This window comes from Chrysemys picta, chromosome 5 (genome assembly GCF_011386835.1).
Source record: "Chrysemys picta bellii isolate R12L10 chromosome 5, ASM1138683v2, whole genome shotgun sequence".
In the NCBI taxonomy this organism is placed as follows: Eukaryota; Metazoa; Chordata; order Testudines; family Emydidae; genus Chrysemys; species Chrysemys picta.
In genome coordinates this window covers 92778509-92796392 of record NC_088795.1, presented here as the reverse complement: position 1 = coordinate 92796392, position 17884 = coordinate 92778509, and the positions used below count along the sequence as shown (strand labels likewise).

At 40.2% G+C, this 17884-nt stretch overlaps 1 protein-coding gene across 4 annotated transcripts in view; it reads right to left on the bottom strand.

The window, feature by feature from the left end:
• Positions 1–1976: 1976 nt before the first annotated feature.
• USP46 (ubiquitin specific peptidase 46) overlaps positions 1977–17884 on the bottom strand; it is a 33757-nt gene continuing 17849 nt past the window's right edge. For all 4 annotated transcript variants that reach the window (XM_065596894.1, XM_024101481.3, XM_005299087.5 and 1 more), the window contains 5 exons: positions 14115–14191; positions 8504–8587; positions 7654–7851; positions 6061–6139; positions 1977–4568 (listed from right to left, as the gene is read on the bottom strand). In XM_065596894.1, the coding sequence (XP_065452966.1) occupies positions 4467–4568; positions 6061–6139; positions 7654–7851; positions 8504–8587; positions 14115–14191 (540 nt within the window). In that variant the 3' untranslated portion in view covers positions 1977–4466. The remainder of the gene's footprint in view (positions 4569–6060; positions 6140–7653; positions 7852–8503; positions 8588–14114; positions 14192–17884) is intronic.

Below are 17884 nucleotides of genomic sequence, written 5' to 3'. Positions count from 1 at the left end.
AGGTACTAGAGTAAAATAGGTATAAATAAAGAATCCCCTAAAATTCTAATACACATTAAACTGTAAAAGGGAGTGCTCAAACTCCTTGGCCATAAAACAGAAAACAAGAGACAAAACATTAAGGACCTGTTGCCAAGTGGTGCCGGGTAGCTGGAAGTTGCAAGTAGTCCGCGCTGCTCAGGATCAGGCCCCCGGTGCACAGTATAACACATATGGGTGCAAATGTATATGAAATGTACTATTTGAAGATAAAAGCCATGTGTAATAAAATGCTAGAATCCATGGTAACGTTGCATAAATTCCAGTTACATCTTCGTTCAAGTCTTAGGCTATGGCTACACCGCACCGGAGGATGGTCTATGAGGATATGAATTGTAAGAGTATAGCATTTGGATGCAATCAGCTGGTCCATGTGGACACTGCTGACGCAAACTAAAAGGTACCGAGTTTGCATAAACTTAGTCCTCTTTCAAACAGGACTACATTAATGCAAACTAGCCTTTTAGTTTGTGCCTATAGAGTCCACACAGGGCAGTTAGACTGTAACATTTTGGTGCACTCTGCAATTCACACCCCTGTAGGCTGCACTGCAGCGCAGCAGCATAGACAAGCCCTTAATGTCTTTGCTAAATTCAATGCATAGGAAACATCTGCTGCTTTTTAATTTTAACTGCTAAAGGAGTCAGACTTTAAAATGTTAGTCTATTGAACCACATCTGTACCCTATTGAAATTGGATGAATATTGGGGTGGTTGTGCACATCTTATTTTCAACTAGATTTTCTGCTTTCATTGATCCTCCTTCTTCACTGATCCCTTCTTTTGTCCCCATCTACTATGTTCCAAAAATAGAAAATGTATAATATGCTGACAGCTTGTTTTGTGATACGTAAATTTGGGTCTGAACTTGTCCTCCAAGATAGCTAATTTACACAGTGCACGGTAACACTTCCTTGGGTTTAGCGGAATACCAACAGAGAGTAAAAATGCTCTTTTCTATAAATAAGAGCATGTAATAAAATGTGGAGATGAACAAGTAACAACGTTATACAGAAAATACATCTCATGCAATGGCACACAAAACAACTAATGAACTTAAATTATTCTTGGGACTAATCCAGTTAGCTCTATAAACTAAAAATCACATTATACAAGAGCACAGAAAATCTACTGCAATTTTTTTCTAAAATTGCTGGCTAGAAAAGTTTTGATTGTCCCAGATTTTCTCCACTCTTTTCATGATGCACTGGAAGTGAAAAATATAAGTATATAAAATATCTGAAAAATGTACCATGCATATATTAAAAATCCAGATAAATAAATGTACATCATCTTGCAAGGCGCTGATCACCCTGGCCTCAATCCAGCAAAGCACTTACAAATGAGCTTAACTTTAACCAAGTGTATAGCTTTATGGGCTTCAGTGGGGCAACTCACATTTTAAAGTTGAGCACATGATTGAGTTTTGCTGGCCTGGAGACAGGTTGGTGGATGGAGCCTTAACTGATGATTAGGACTGTATCACGATTAAAATTTTTTTGATTGACAGACCAAACAAATACAGAGTAATTTAACTGGTGCTAAAATAAAGTTCATGCTGATATTACTTTGTAGTATTTCCATGATTTCTTCAAAGTTGAAATCTAGCCACTGATTTTCTACTCGTGTTACATCATTCCTGTAAATCTTTTCTTGAGTTAGCAAAACCCTCTTATTTAACAACCCTGCAGCACTTTCATATAACTCCTCTGGGTCCCTCTAATGTATCACAGAAATGTTGATGGACATTTTTTTTTAACCCATAAAGTATCAAGGAACAAATTGTAATTATCTGAATTTATTATCCAACGTAAAGTCTTGTCTTGCAGCCTGGGAAAAACAAAAATTTGCATATGCTGAATCTTAGATGTTAGTGTTTAACTATTGCTGCAATACCCAAACCTTATTAACACAAAAACCATTTCCTAGAATCCGACACATTTTAAAATAATTTCTTTATGTACAATTGTTCTTTATACACACATCAGTCCCGAACACAACACATACATTGCTATTTCTTTTTGTTTTGTTGTAAAGTTTCACACACATCCTAAAAATATATGGCAGCAAATTGCAAAGTACAGAATGTTTGTCTGACCTTGGGTAACTTTGATCTAAAAAGTGCATTTATTCACAACCAGAATACAGTCTCACTTGCCAGGCAAAAGATGGCCACATTTATTAAATGGAAAGATGTGAATGTTCAGAAATATTCCATTAAAGAAGACAAGTTATTTTATTGAATTTAGGGCCTGATCCAGTTCCATTAAAGTCAATGGACTTCAGAGATCGTTGAAGCCTCTTATTAGGCCAGTCTAAAATTAAGAAACATCATAGTCCTCTATGGTAAAACTTCCATCCCACTGTGAGTAAAAGAAAAAAGTGCCCTTGTTTGGACTCAATCCTCCAACTTTTACTCATGTGAATGGTTCCATTAGAACACTTGGACTACTTGCATAAGAAGAGTTGTAGGATTAGATCCTGTGTCTGATCTGTTGGATCAATACACCAGCATAATAAATAATTCACAAATCTTTGAAGATGAAAAATCCAGTTTTGTTTTTCTTCCAAGTTAAAGTGCTATACTTCTTAGTATATGGCCACTGGTATAAAATGGCCACTTATAATTCCAAATAAACTTCAAACCATGTTATACCAGAGGCTAACATTGCACGCTCACTAAAATGTAACAAAAACAATTTCACAGCAGATTGTAACACAAGTAAGTTTTTTTTCCCACTCTCCCAAGAGAAACAGAGCAATCAGATTCAACACTGGTTTTAAACAATATTTGTTGAAATAAAAAGCTCAGCGACAAAACTACAGTTGAACTTCTAAAAAAGTACTGAAGGTGACACTTTCTAATAAATATACAAAGTTAAAAACACATAACAGTAAATACTGTGAGATGATGATGCTTCTTTCTAGAATTCCTCCCCCTCTCTTTCTCTCCTCTCCCCCCTAATAGGGCCAAATCATGGTTTTATTGAAGATAAAGGTAGTTTTACCAATTGTCTTCAGTGAGATCAGGATTCGATCCTTAAAGTCCATACACTAAATGGTGAAATATTATTGTTAAATCTACCAAGTTAGCTGTCAGACAGAAAATTACTCTCAACACACAATCAATCCCTTCTCATGCCCTATTGATACTTCCTTCTACCCTCCTTTCTTGCCAAGTACTTCCAGTATTACTTGTATAGCAATTTATTAGCTAGAACATGACCAGTGCCAACCAGGTTTGAAAAGTAAAACATAAACAGTCACATTATGCCTTTTGATATCTCTAGAACCATGTACTCTTGAACCTTTCTGATACCACAGTGATTGAGATGTTGACAAACATGACTACTGATTGGGAGTATGGTCAATACATACTGCAGGTGTAAACTACGGATTATTACATAACAGGTGTTCTACATTGATAAGCAATGGGCCTTGTCCTAGGTGCCAAGTACCTACAGTTGCCACTGATGTCATTTGGAGCTGTGGGTGCTCAGCACATTGTGAGATTGAGCCCAATGATAGATATTGTATCAATAACATTACTTAACTAGACTGTGTAATACTAGCCCTGATGAAGGAGATGTTTTGTATGCTCAATATTGGAATATCTGCGAACTCAATAAGCAAACACACATTCTGTTATTCTTTTTGGCAGAAACATAAGATCATTCCTTAGAAAAGTACTTCATATGAGGAACCTCTCCCTCCACTTTTCCCCACAAAACCCTCAGTGCCTCTGTTGTTTTAGAATCAAAATGACAAGCTCATCTTATCTGTGCTCTCTCATCAGGATAAACAGGAAGACTGGACACATTGTATCATTTTGCTCCAATGTCATTTAAATCTCTTTATGTGAATTGTAGTCTTGAAGTTACCCATTTAAAGTTTTTAATAACCCAAAGCTCAAAGGATTTGGGAAGAATATCTTTCTAGTGGTGGAGAGTAACATGTGACAAAATCCCCTATGCAACCACAATTCCAATGGTTATGAAATATACTTTTTTCTACACTTAAAATGGATAACAATACATATTAGTACATATTTAAAGGAATGCTTCATAAAATGATATCCCAAAGCTATTTAGAAAGTTTAAACAATTTGCCCTAAATGTAATGCACACTTCCATAGAAAATACTATTCTAGCTCAGCTGGATTTAACAGATGACCCCAAATCCTATTATCTGTAAATGTTAGTCCATATAAATTTTACTAAGTGCTGACTGCAATTCATTCTGAGTCATACTAAAAAAAAAAAAAAGTGCTGTATGTCAGAAATGAAGGGTTATAGTCAAGAACACATAAACCATTTAGTAGAAGATAAGATAGATCATTGTTCGACTATTCAGAATGTGCTCTGTGTAAAAGTCAGTTGACAGTGCTGATCAGTTTTCTCCACTTGCAGCATTTCACAGTTCTCCAAGTCACTCTCTTGACTGATAGAATAAAATATAACCAGATTCTGAATTTTTTGATATATCAGAGGTCAGACCATAGAATTCTTCAATAGCTTGAGCATCTATTTTCTGCAAAAATAAACAGAGTTGTTTAAAATGTTTGCTAAAAAAAAAGAAGCTTGGATTAAATGAATATAAAAATGCAAAAGCATGTATGTAGTTATTTGCCTCAGGGTAATGATTAGCAAGTTTTGTTAGCGATTCAAGAAGTGAATGGGCAGTTTAATAGTTTAGGAGCCAAATCCTGCTTGCTTCACTCATTGAGATCAATAGGACTACTACTCTGAGTAATCCAAGCAGGATTTGCCATAGCTAAATGGAGAGAATCTTTTCTCTGTTACATAATAGCAAACAGGTAAATTGTGATTTAAGGTTTCTACAAATGTAATGGTAGATACTGCATTTAACTTTTGCCTTCCCCCAGAGGTCCTCTACTTTCCTCCTTTTATTTTCCTCATCACTGCGTCTTTTGGGACAGATTCTGCTACCCTTATATTTAAGTAGTGCAGTACCACGCTCTCTCCTTCCAAACAATGGGCCTGATTCTGATCTCGCACCAGTTTTACTCTACTATAACTGCAATGAATTTGCTCCTGACTTACACTAGAGTGAGACCAGAACCAGCCCCTAGTCTTGGCAACATACTGCAGCGATTTTTAGTGTCTGCTTGAGACACTACTGCACTATGAGCAGACTGCATCTGCACCAACTGTAGGCCAGATTCTGCTCTGATTTATAGAGGCTGTGCTGAAAGGTGAACTATCAGACTGGAGGGAGGTTACTAATGGAGTTGTGAGACACTGTTAACACAGAGGAGGATCAAAATATTGTACAGGAGGATCTGGATGACCCTGAAGATTGGAATAACAAATGGGATAAAATTCAATAGTACAAAGAGCAAAGTCATACAATTAGGGTCTAATAATAAGAATTTCTGCTACAAACCAGGGGTTCATCAGTTGGAAGTGACAGAGGATGAGAGAGAACTGGGTGTGCAGGTCAATCATTGGATAACTATTAGCCACCAATGTGATGCAGCTGTGAAAAAGGGCAAATATGATTCTAGGATGCATCAGGGGAGGCATTTCCAATAGAGATAGAGAAGTATTAATGACAAATTTCAAAGTAGCAGCCATGTTAGTCTGTATCCACAAAAAGAACAGGAGTACTTGTGGCACCTTAGAGACTAACAATTTGTTAGTCTCTGAGGTGCCACAAGTACTCCTGTTCTTTTTGCAGAAGTATTAATGCCATTGTACAAGGCACTGGTCAGACCTCATTTGGAATACTGTGCACAGGTCTGTAAGCCATGTTCAAGAAAGATTAATTCAAACTGGAACAGGTGCAGAGAAGAGCTATTAGGATGATAGGGGACTGAAGGGCCTAGCTTATGAGAGGAGACAAAGAGATTGGCTTGTTTATCTTTTCTTAAATTGAGGGGAAAGGGAAGGGGGAAATCAAGTCACCATCAAAAGCTGATGGTCTCTGAATGGTATGCCACACCAAATGGACATAGGAACTTACACACCAGTAATCTTTTCATGATCGTCCGCATACTGACCTCTACAATGTCATCATCAAACAAAAGCCAAAATCCATGACTTTTCACAATGGTAATATAATGCCCACGATTAGGTCCACTAGAAAAAAAAGTAATTAAAAAGTATCAGAGATATAAATGGGCTGGTTTTGATAAGTCATATGTTACATGGATATTATATTTCCACTGAAGCCCTTGTAAGCCAGCTTGCAGTGTTAAGTAGACATGTGCATTTTTCTTTCTCCTATACTGGGTTATCTAAAATGAGTTGGTCAACTGAAAATTGAATGCCCTCTCATTATCTGCATTATGGTAGTTTATAAATCTAGCTAAAAGGTAATTGACAATTAGTTGGTGGCAGACATAAACTATGACAAATATTTTCAAAATTGCTCAATGGAATTTAAATAGGAAGAAAACAGGCTGATATTAAACATGGAAATGCAATTATGTATCTTCTTCTGGGTGGGGAGAACAATTAGTTCACATTCCTTTTGAGCTTTAAGAATTCTTCCAGTTTTTTCCATGCTTGACAATCCATCACATCCAAGAACTCCTATTATAGCTACGATTCTTCATTCTAACCAATCATTATCAGTCCTTAAAATCAGCCAGCTGAAGCAATCACCATTTAGTAAGAAAAGAAAATACAACCACTGCCTGCTGCTAGAGTCTGAATATGCTGTCTCCACATATCTCCAGCCCAACAGAAGTAAGACACAGAGGGCCAGATTCTAATCTTTGTTACATTGGTATATAAACAGAGTAACTCAATTTAAATTACTTGGATTTACACCATCTTCATTTACAAAAATCTGACTGAGATATAGGTATTTCATATGGCAATGCAGGATATTCCTGCTGTGATTCTGGGCTGGCCTATAATTATACATATTTTTTGTAAAAAGATATTTTAGAATAATCCAATTTTAGGTTACCTAAAGTTGGTCTCAACTATGTAAACAACTTGGCACAGGCAGACCCTGGCTTTCATATGCTATCCCATTGACTTCAATGTGACTTTGCACAGTAGTAAAGGTCTGTTTGTTCAAATTTGTTGCAAGATCAGGCCCAGAGTCTGCATTCTAGATATACATGTGTTGGCAGATAGCTGAATTAGACAGTTTGATTGATCCTTTTCCATGTCTCATTTCTGTAGTCCTATGATACCTGTTTCAAGTAGAGCTGGTCAGGAAACGGAATTTGACATCCATGAACAATTTGAGGTTTTCGGAAATTGTTTGGTCTTAAATTAGGGCAAAAAGTAAAAATGTTGAAATTTTTTTGCAGAATTGAAATTCTGTTAAATCTTGTTTTGGAAACAATGAAATGTTCCCAGGAACCTTTTTGGTGTTTCCCAAACAAGTATACTTCCTGGCTCCCGGGGGCCCCACCTCTACAGTAGTTTGTAAACTCTTCACCAGGCAGACTGGCTACTGAGGAGCCTGGGAAAAAAACTCCAAAGACAAAAGAACCCAAAATGCATTTTTAAAATCTTATGATTTTTAAACCAATCTCAATATATTTTGAGGCCTGACACATGATTTTTGAATGTTTGGAATTGGCAATACTACTGATCTAATAATAGGTTGGGTACACCTGAATGCACTTTACCTGCCACAGTGAACGACAACAGCCACCAAGTCATACATGCGATCCAAGTTGACTGCATCACTGGATGTGTTGAAGAGACGTAGCTCCAGAGGAAATACCACACGATAAGAGAGTTTGGTGTACCTGTGTAACTGCTCCATGTACTTGAATCTCTTGAGGTGCAATGCAAGGATCATTGGCAGCTTTTTTACTCTCATCCTGTGAAATCATGAATAAGGGTGTATATTATGAAGCACTGCTCAGTTCAGTGTTATTCTTTTCTTGCAATCCTATGCCTGCACATTATAAATGCACTTTGTAAACAGAGGTATTCCATCAGCAGTAACTGGAGACCTAAGAGATGTGTGCAGCAGCTGTGGCTCCACCTCTTGGTTTCAAGGGCCATGTGGAGTGTACGTGTGTTGGAGAGGCTTGCAGCCACTAGAGGCCAAGAAGCTGCAAACAAGTTCAGGAGGGGGTTCACTGCAGCCACAAAGGTATCACAGGCAGGAGACTGGGAACGTTGTACAAACACAGAAGTTGGAGGACTGGACCGTAGTTTAACGTATCAGTAACAGAGTGAGTGACGCTACACTTCAGCAGTGATTTAAATTTCTACTAACGATATGTCTACACTATGGTTAAAAAAAAACATGCCCCAAAGTCTCAGACCCTCCCCCTTGTGGGATTTCAGAGCCCAGGCTCCAGCCCAAGCCCAAATGGCTACATTGCAATTTTATAGCCCTATGAGCCCAAGTCAGCTGACCTGGGCCAGCTGTGTCCATGCCACAGGTCTTTTATCGCAGGGTAGACGTACCTTAAGAGCTCAATTTACCTGAACAGGGATTGAATTGCACTGTTCTTTACCCACCTTTTCTGTGCCTCTTGTTTACTGCAGCAAGTTTCACAGTAGTACTTCTGTTCACTACATAATGTTTCTGTGTTGCTGAAGTCTCTGTAAATAAATATAATTATCAATTCTTAATGTTCCTTGAAACTTCCCCCAATATCACACTTGGACTGATGAACTGAAAAGCCAATAAGACACAATGGGTGAAACACTGGCCCCACTGAAATCAACAGGAGTTTCATCCAATTTCTAAAACATGCTATTTACATCACAGCTTAGACTTATAAAGGCCCTGACCCAGCAAAGCACTTAAATACCTGAGTAGTCCCATTGACTTCAGTGTGACTACTGGTGCTTAAACTTGAGCATGTGTTGAAGTGCTTTGCTGGGGGAATGTTAAGAATTACTTTTCTTTGTGAGTACTAAGAGTTTTGTGCTGCTACTTGCTTCACTCTGGCAATTACTTCACCAAGCAAGACTTTTCAACAGTATTAAATTCAACATGCATGCTTCCATCCCGTGCATATAACTCACACTGAAGTTCATGCAAGATGTGTGTGCATAAGGTACTACTGAGGGAATTCTCTTCCAAAAAAAGTAAAAATTCTGCACACAAATTTTATTTGTCAATAAATAAATGTGGAGGCTACAGCATGGCAATGGGGAGCACAGGCCAGTGGCTGTGCAAGGTGGGAGATCACCCTCTGCCTCTCCCCCCACCCTGGAACATGGACAAGGACCCTGAGACAGCGCAAGGGCTGGACCTGCCCCAGAAACACCCCAGGGCACTGCCCCTCTGCACCAGGCGTACCAGGTGTGGGCAGGAAGGATCTAACTGTGGAGGGGCTTAATGTGTGGGGGGATCCAGGTATGGGCTGAAAAGGTTCTGTGTGGGGCAATCTGGGTGTGGGCAGCTCAGTGGGGGGTCCGAGTGCGGGGGCATCTGGATGCACAGGAGTTTGTTGTGGGGGTTTCAGGTTGCCGGGGGGTCCAGGTGAAGGTGGTTCAGCAGGGCAAGGGGATGGGTATGGGGGGATGGGGCTTGGTGGGGGGCATCTGGGAAAGTGGGGCTGTGTGGTGGGAGTCCAGGTGTGGGGGGCTCATCGGGGTGGGGGCTCAGTGCAGGGGGCTCAGTGGATGGTAGTTTGGGTGTGGGGGTCCAGATGTAGGAGGGTGGGGCTCAGTGGAAAGGTCTGGGTGCAGGAAGGTTCCAATGCAGGTGGTCGGGGGTGGGGTTGGTTGATGGGGGAGCAACTCCCCATACAGTGACCCCTCCCTCTGCGGAGGAGAGATGGGGGCAGGAAGTGGGTAGGCAGAACTTCCTGCAGCCAGGGGAGGTTTCTAGGGGTGGGTTTGACCCAGCCAGGCTGCTCCTTGCACGGAAAGAGGAAGTCCTGTCCTCCCACACTCCCAACCCAGCTGGGACTAGTAGCTGAGCCTGGTGCAGGGTAGGAGCCACAAGCCAGGGCATCCCCAGCCCCCACCCCTTGGTGATTTACCTCTCTACTGACTACTCTGGGTGCCCAAAACGATGCACCCACACTGCTGGGGAAGGATATGTGACCGCTCTTGTGGCTTTCCTTTGCTTCCCCATCAGAAAGTCATTTTTCTGCAGGAAAGCAAATAAATCTGCAGGGGACATGAATTCTGCATGTGCACAGTGGTGCAGAATTCCCCCAGGAGTAAAGAGCTTCAGGACTGGGTAAGGTATTCCCAACAGCTGCAGCACTCAAGACACTCCTAATTCTCCCCCATGTCACTGATCCCAAAAAAGACTTTGAATTCTGTTTGTGTGGTTTTAATTGGGAGCAGAGGGGAATTTTTAGATACTTACACACACCCCATCCCAAACTATTTCTGGATTAGCCCATCTGGATTATTTTTAAAAAAACCCTATAGGTCTCTCTGCAAGATTTACCCAATGGTCAGAAAGGTGCCTTCTAAAATAGAAAGTGTGTTGGTGTTATTTAGTCATGTAACCAATATAAATAATATCTTTTAATGGGATAAAAATATATAACAAAGAGACTGGAGTTGAAAGTTGAGATCGAATGGACTGAGTCAACGGGCCTTTATAACTTGGAATGGAAATAAAAATAATTGATACATAATTCATTTTGTTCTTAGATGAATTCCTCTCCTGCTCTTTGCCAGACCTCATACTCAGGAGAGAAAGATTATGCTGGAGGCATGTATTTTTTGGAGCACTTAAACACATAAAGACCTTTTCATCTGACCAAAGACAGAAATAACTAGAAAAGTTTCATCTATACTGGTGAAGAAATACATTTTATTGAAATACTGAATAATTCTTATTTACTTGTTCCTCTTTTCAACATTACAGTATTTACATCATGAAGATGCAGCAAAAGCAATTATTGTCCTAGAAAACAGGCAGTGAAATTTAGTAATATAATTTGATGTTCCCTGCTGAAAAAGGCTGCAGAGGCATTTGTCCATTTTATCATGAGTGATACAGAATAATAATGCAGCTATGGAAGGCCCGTGTTCTAGCTTTACAAATGTTTAATTAAAAGAGAGTTTCTCTTATTTCTTATTCTCAAGGAGGGAGTTGTGCTCCTTCTCAGCAAGGAGAAGGACTGCACTCTCAGCAAGTTTGCAGATGACACTAAACTAGGAGGCGTGGTAGATACACTAGAGGGTAGGGATCGGATACAGAGGGACCTAGACAAATTAGAGGATTGGGCCGAAAAAAACCTGATGAGGTTCAACAAGGACAAGTGCAGAGTCCTGCACTTAGGACGGAAGAATCCCATGCACTGCTACAGACTAGGGACCGAATGGCTAGGTAGCAGTTCTGCAGAAAAGGACCTAGGGGTCACAGTGGATGAGAAGCTGGATATGAGTCAACAGTGTGCTCTTGTTGCCAAGAAGGCTAATGGCATTTTGGGCTGTATAAGTAGGGGCATTGCCAGCAGATCGAGGAACGTGATCGTTCCCCTTTATTCGACATGGGTGAGTCCTCATCTGGAATACTGTGTCCAGTTTTGGTCCCCACACTACAAGAAGGATGTGGAAAAATTGGAAAGAGTCCAGCGGAGGGCAACAAAAATGATTAGGGGTCTGGAGCACATGACTTATGAGGAGAGGCTGAGGGAACTGGGATTGTTTAGTCTCCAGAAGAGAAGAATGAGGGGGGATTTGATAGCAGCCTTCAACTACCTGAAGGGGGGTTCCAAAGAGGATGGAGCTCGGCTGTTCTCAGTGGTGGCAGATGACAGAACAAGGAGCAATGGTCTCAAGTTGCAGTGGGGGAGGTCCAGGTTGGATATCAGGAAAAACTATTTCACTAGGAGGGTGGTGAAACACTGGAATGCGTTACCTAGGGAGGTGGTGGAGTCTCCTTCCTTGGAGGTTTTTAAGGCCCGGCTTGACAAAGCCCTGGCTGGGATGATTTAGCTGGGAATTGGTCCTGCTTTGAGCAGGGGGTTGGACTAGATGACCTCTTGAGGTCCCTTCCAACTCTGATATTCTATGATTCTATGATTCTAAAAGGCCATCACAAAGGATGACAATTGTGGATTCTCTGCCTTGTGTGTTTTGTAGGTAACAATCTGTAGCCACCTTCTCAAAAAAGATTTGGAGTATTTTCATGCTATTATGTTCCTGCAATGGAGGATGGAAAGGCTACTTAAAGCATGTGGCTGTTATACTGTACGCTGCCAAGGTTTTAGTTATGTCAGTACTGTAAACTACTGTATGTGTATGGGAGGTTGTCCAGCCAGGCTACTAAACTTCCTAGCTTCTGTTCTAGCTGAAAGACATATGATACTGGCAAAGTGTAGGAGGAAAGGAATGGATTGCAGATTCAAATCACAGTATTAGGAAAGCTCTCCGTTCCAGACTGTACCCTTTATTGAAGAACTATGTAGCCTTGAAGAAGAGGGGTCCTTTTAAACAATACATTTCTTATGAGTTTAACAACCAAGAGGTTAGATAAAATATTAAGCTCTGTTTAGAATATCTAGTATAACTGATTTGTGCAATTTGTTTTTTACATATGGTTGATTGTGATACAATTTTCTGTTTAAATCTAACAGGCAGGCACTCAGAAGTATAGTTTAGGGTACTTTCACATACAGGTATTAGATAGTTTTCTAGAACAACAGTTCCTAACAAGTTTTCCAGATTTTGGCTGCAAAAGTCAATGCTGCCTGCCTCCTATTTACAGTCTTTGTATACCCTTCTATTTGGAGAATCCTAACTGCCATTGGAATTTGAAAGCATACAGCTGAAAGAGAGATGATCAATGTGGCACATTTGGGCCCAAACCAGTGACTAAGGTCAGGAGCCTAAAGTATCAGTGACAAAAGACTGAAGTACCAATACCAGTGTGATTACTCGTGGTCAAGAACACTGTTCTAAAAGAATAGAAAAAAAGACATCCTGTGTTCCAAGGCAAAGTCCTTTATGGTCACAAACTAGCTCCACTGATACAGACATATTATGTTGGTGAGCATCAGTACAAAACCCTAAAATAAACTGGCCTGAAACTGAAAAGGAGAATTCTCCTGAATCCAGAGTTTTGAAATGAAATGGTAGTTACTGAGCAAAACCGTGACATACAGCATAAGTAACATTCCAAAATGCAATAATAATCCCCCATCTCCAGTACTCTGTGGAATGGTTCACTTGCATCTGATTCAGGAAGCTGTTTATATCCTAGTTGCTGCTCTTTCTGTGTGTTTTTAGGTGTAGTGTGCTATGTAAGGAGGTCTCTCTGAGATTCTGAAGCTTCATTTAAAATGTATTTTTAAAACTTCTAAGTAACTTCGGACCTTGAAAGACTATTTTGGCCTTCTGATATTATTTAATTAAAATAACATATTGTTTTGAACATAGATACCCTATCTACCGTAGTCAGTGCCAGGACTCATGATATTTTAAATCCATCCAGTACAGTCAGTCTATGTGAACCTGGAAATGGTATTTTTTTAAAAATCTTTCAGGGATAATGGTTAAAAAGTTGTCAGTTTCTGCTGCACTGCAGCTTCCCTACACAATTGGAACTTGCAAAATAAAAGTCAAGATTCCTCTCCCGCTATAATGTTAGGATTACAAGCAGAGTAGCAGATTGCAATTTACAAAGCAGAAAATTAGATTTTTAAAATCCCTTGTTTCTAAGGTCTCTGGGCCCAATTCAGCAAACCATATGCTTAACTTTTAGTATGTATATAAATCCTAATCAGCAAAGCACTTGAGCATGGGCTTAAAGTTAAACACATACTTAAATCCCACTGAAGCAAACTCGTATTCAGCAACAACTCTTCCAGGTGAACCAGATGATCAATTTCTTACCCCAATAGGGAACCGTATTCTCTCTCTCACACACACACACACACACACACAAACAAAATGAATTTAAAGTATATTTCTTATTAAAGGTTCCATTGCATCATGAACATCCAAATTATTCCCTTTTTCTTTTGCTCAGCAAAACCTCAGTTAACACTGCACAGTTTGTCTTGCATCTCATCACTCAGGGATGTTCCTAGAACCTTTACTTTCAACCTTTACTGGACTGAGAGAATCAGAAAGAAAACACGATTTAGAAGAGTGGGGTAGAAGTGTTTCCCAAACAGATGCATTTATGAATCTTCCATTCATTTACCTCAGACAGTGTGTAATGGATGTGTTCTGCTCCACGTCAACAGAAAGGTCAAGAAAATCCTCATCTTTGCTACTAACCTGTAGCAAAAAATACATATGTAAAAGATAAACACACGTCTAAATGCACCTGAAACCCATATACAAATTTTGCACTTGAAACAATTACTACAAATACAAATTGTACAAAATAACTACTTTTAATATTTTCTAGACAGATTTCTGGCTTTGTATAAATAGGTTCCCGTGTCAGTCAGCAAGTCCATTAATCAACCTTTCACACCATTTCAGTTCTGTTTCTGGCACTTATCCCAACTCACTGACAATGACCAAGTGACCATCTATCTCTAGTCCTTAAAATGGCCTGGCTTTTCACCACCATATTTTTGGAGCAGCCAAATTTTAATTCATTTGTGGTTTTCAGATGCTTGTGATAGAAGCAGGAGAGTGAAAAATAACTGATGTAAATATAAAGAATAAGGGTATGTCTACACAACAAACCTAAGGCCTTGGCTACACTTGCAAGTTACAGCGCTGTAAAGCCTCCCCCAGAGCTGTAACTCACTCCCCGTCCAAACTGGCAGGGCACTTACAGCGCTGTATCTCCCTGGGTACACCGCTGCAGGTACTCCACATCTCCAAGAGGAATAACAGCTGCAGCGGAGTGGCTACGACTCACGGGTGTGAGTGTAAACGCTTGCAGCGCTGTACTAATCACCTTGTCAAGTGGCCAATCCTCTCCATTGTTGTGACTGGCTGCAGGAATGCGGAAGTGCCGGTTTCAAAGCTCGTACCACAGAGAAAAGCAAACAGTTTGCAGCTTGCTTTGAGTGAGTGAATGAATGAGCAGGGGGCTGGGAGTTCGGAACTTGCAAAATAGAGAGCTGACATTCTCCAAAAAGCACTCTCTCTCCCTCCACACTTCCTGTCACAATCCACCCCACCCCCACCCCCGTTTTGAAAAGCACATTGCAGTCACATGAATGCTGGGATAGCTGCCCATAATGCACCGCTCCCAACACAGCTGCAAATGTTGCAAGTGTGGCCACACCACTGCGCTGTCAGCTGTCAGTGTGGAAAGACTGCAGCGCTTTTCCCTACTCAGCTGTACGAAGACAGGTTTACCTCACAGCGCTGTACAGCTGCAAGTGTAGCCAAGGCCTAAGTCGACCTATATTAGTAATTACTGTGGTGGTGCATGTCTACACTACCCTCCTTGGGTCAGTGGTATGCATGCTCACCAGGCGCGCTTTCACCAACCTAAGAGGGGCAGTGTCGGGAGCTGAGAGACCAGCCCCACAGGCTCCCACTGGGATCCCATCCTGCCCCCCATTCCCTGCACAGAGCATGGGGGAAGCTGCCCAGGACTTCTCGCTCCACCCCTCCCCCCCGCCCCCATTCCCCACTGGGAGCTGAGGGAAGCCACCTGGGGTTTTCCTGCCGTGAAATTGACAAGCCCATGTAAGGGACACAGTGTCTACGCAGACATTGTGTTGCTCTAACTACATTGACATAAGCCTTATGCCTCTTGTGGAGGTGGAGTTATGATGTCAGTGTAGTAGGGCACTTACATTTGGTGAGAGCAAGGCTGTAGTGTAGACACTGACATAATTAGGTCGACATAAGTGCCTTACGTCGACCTAATTGTGTAGTGTAGACCAGCCTGAGGTGTTGCACCTCTTTCCCCTTGAGATGAGCCTATAATTTATACACATTGTTCTATGGTGAATTTTAAAACAATATGAAAATAGTTTTGCCCGTTTTAAATTTTTTAAGTGCACATTGTACCAGAGTTTACTTGCGTCTTTTACATATAATATACCGCATTATATGCACACAGCTAAAGATCTACATAATTATATTCACCCCTGTGGACAGGACTGCAATGAAAGTGCAGTGGTTGGTATAAATCAAGAATGGGCATGCATGGAGAAATATCATATTCGCCAAAATGGATACCATTTGGTTTTGTGTTCTTTCATCTTCAGGGACAATCAGGGAGGTAAGCATAGCACTTTTGTACCAAATTTTTAGTTTTGTACCAAATTTTTTATCTTTAGCCTTGCATCTAGATCTGGTTGGAAAAAATGCAATAGAATAGTTTTCCCTCAGAGAATGCAGTTCCATAGAAAGTGAAATGCTTTGCAAAATCATGTCCATATCATCAAAATTTTATTTCAGACAAAAAAGGGGAGGGAGGGAGCTCTAATAATATTGAAATGTCCCATTTAATTTCAATATTTTTAATGAAAAATTTCAATTTTTCCTTTAAAACAACTTTGTTTTGAATTTTTTAAATGTTGCATTATACCATACAGTGAAATTAAAATTAAAATGAAATTAATCCTGTAATTGCTCTAACATTTTTGATCAAGCTCAAACAATTTTTCCCCTGTAATTTTCTTTCACGCTTAATTTTACATGTTCAGTTTTCATTCCAGCCAAATGAAAACAAAAATTGAAATCTCACAATGCTCTGCAAAATGGAATTTCTGTTCTCTGCCCTGCTCTACTCATGTCCCTTATAGGCCACCTTAAAGGATTTCAGTCAATTACAGGATTCAAATTTGGGGAAATTGTTGGAGTGGGAGGTGTTTAGGGCCATGGTTTTAGTTTAGCCTATTTTAGAATTCTATTTTAGAATTGCCAGCTGAGAAATCTGAATTGAGATCCCAGACTTCTCCAAAATTCAGGAATGTTCAGGCCTTAGGTTTTAATTGGGACCCATCACTAATTAACACAGAATATGTCTTAGAAGAGTCTTGAGAATGACAGACATGAATAAATCTTCCTAGGATCTAAGTTTATTGCAATAAGAAAAAGACCCCCCGGGCCTTTGATTTATCCCAGATCAGCAACCACAGAGGTTCTTCTGTATGTAAACACATATCACATGTTTAAGATTGAAAATATGCTCTTTTCAATTGGTCTCCAATATTCATGCTTTAGCCTCTTATTTCATTATAAGTACAAAAGGTTTAGGCTGGTGGCTGAGGGAAATCTTCAAAATCCAGAAATGCAGCCATGTATTAGGCAGCTCTGAAAGAAACTGAGTTTGAAGCAAGATTGCCACATGAACTGATTTTGGCCAACTTCATGAAAATCAAATCCTGTTTATTTAAAAAAAAAAAAAAAAGTAGTGCACACTGATTAAATACTCCAAAGTTGGAGAGGGTTGGAGCTTGTATTCTGCTGTGGAGCCATATCACAGAGTTGGATCTGAGCTCGGATTCAGATCCACAAAATTCAAGGGGTTCTGGAATCAATGTTCTGGTTTGGGCCCATCTTTAAAGTAACCACCAACCCAGCTGACATGGTGAATCCAGTTGATGCCAGCCCTGAACCCATAGGAAACTGTTTGGGGATGAATTTTGATATTCTCAAAGATGTGGGTAGCCATAAAATATGTCCAAATAAAACTAATAGCAACTCTTCAAACAAAAATCCCCTCTGTGACATAACTCCATGCAAAATGACAGGAAACCACAGGACTTTTCAACAATTGCCTGTAGTATAAACACGGAGCTAGAATTCAAAAGACAGAGGAACAAAATTTCAGAGAACATTTTGTCTCTGCTGCTGGAACTAAGAACAAACTAAATTCTGTCTGGCTTATCAAATTTTAAAAATGCACATAGATACTCAGTCTTTTGGCTTGATTCTGTTACCACTGAAGTCACTGGGAATTTTGCCATTGGTTTCAATGGGTACAGTTTCAAACCATCAGAGAGACTGGGGGGAGAGGGGGAGGAACCTGTTGATCTGGAAGTAGAG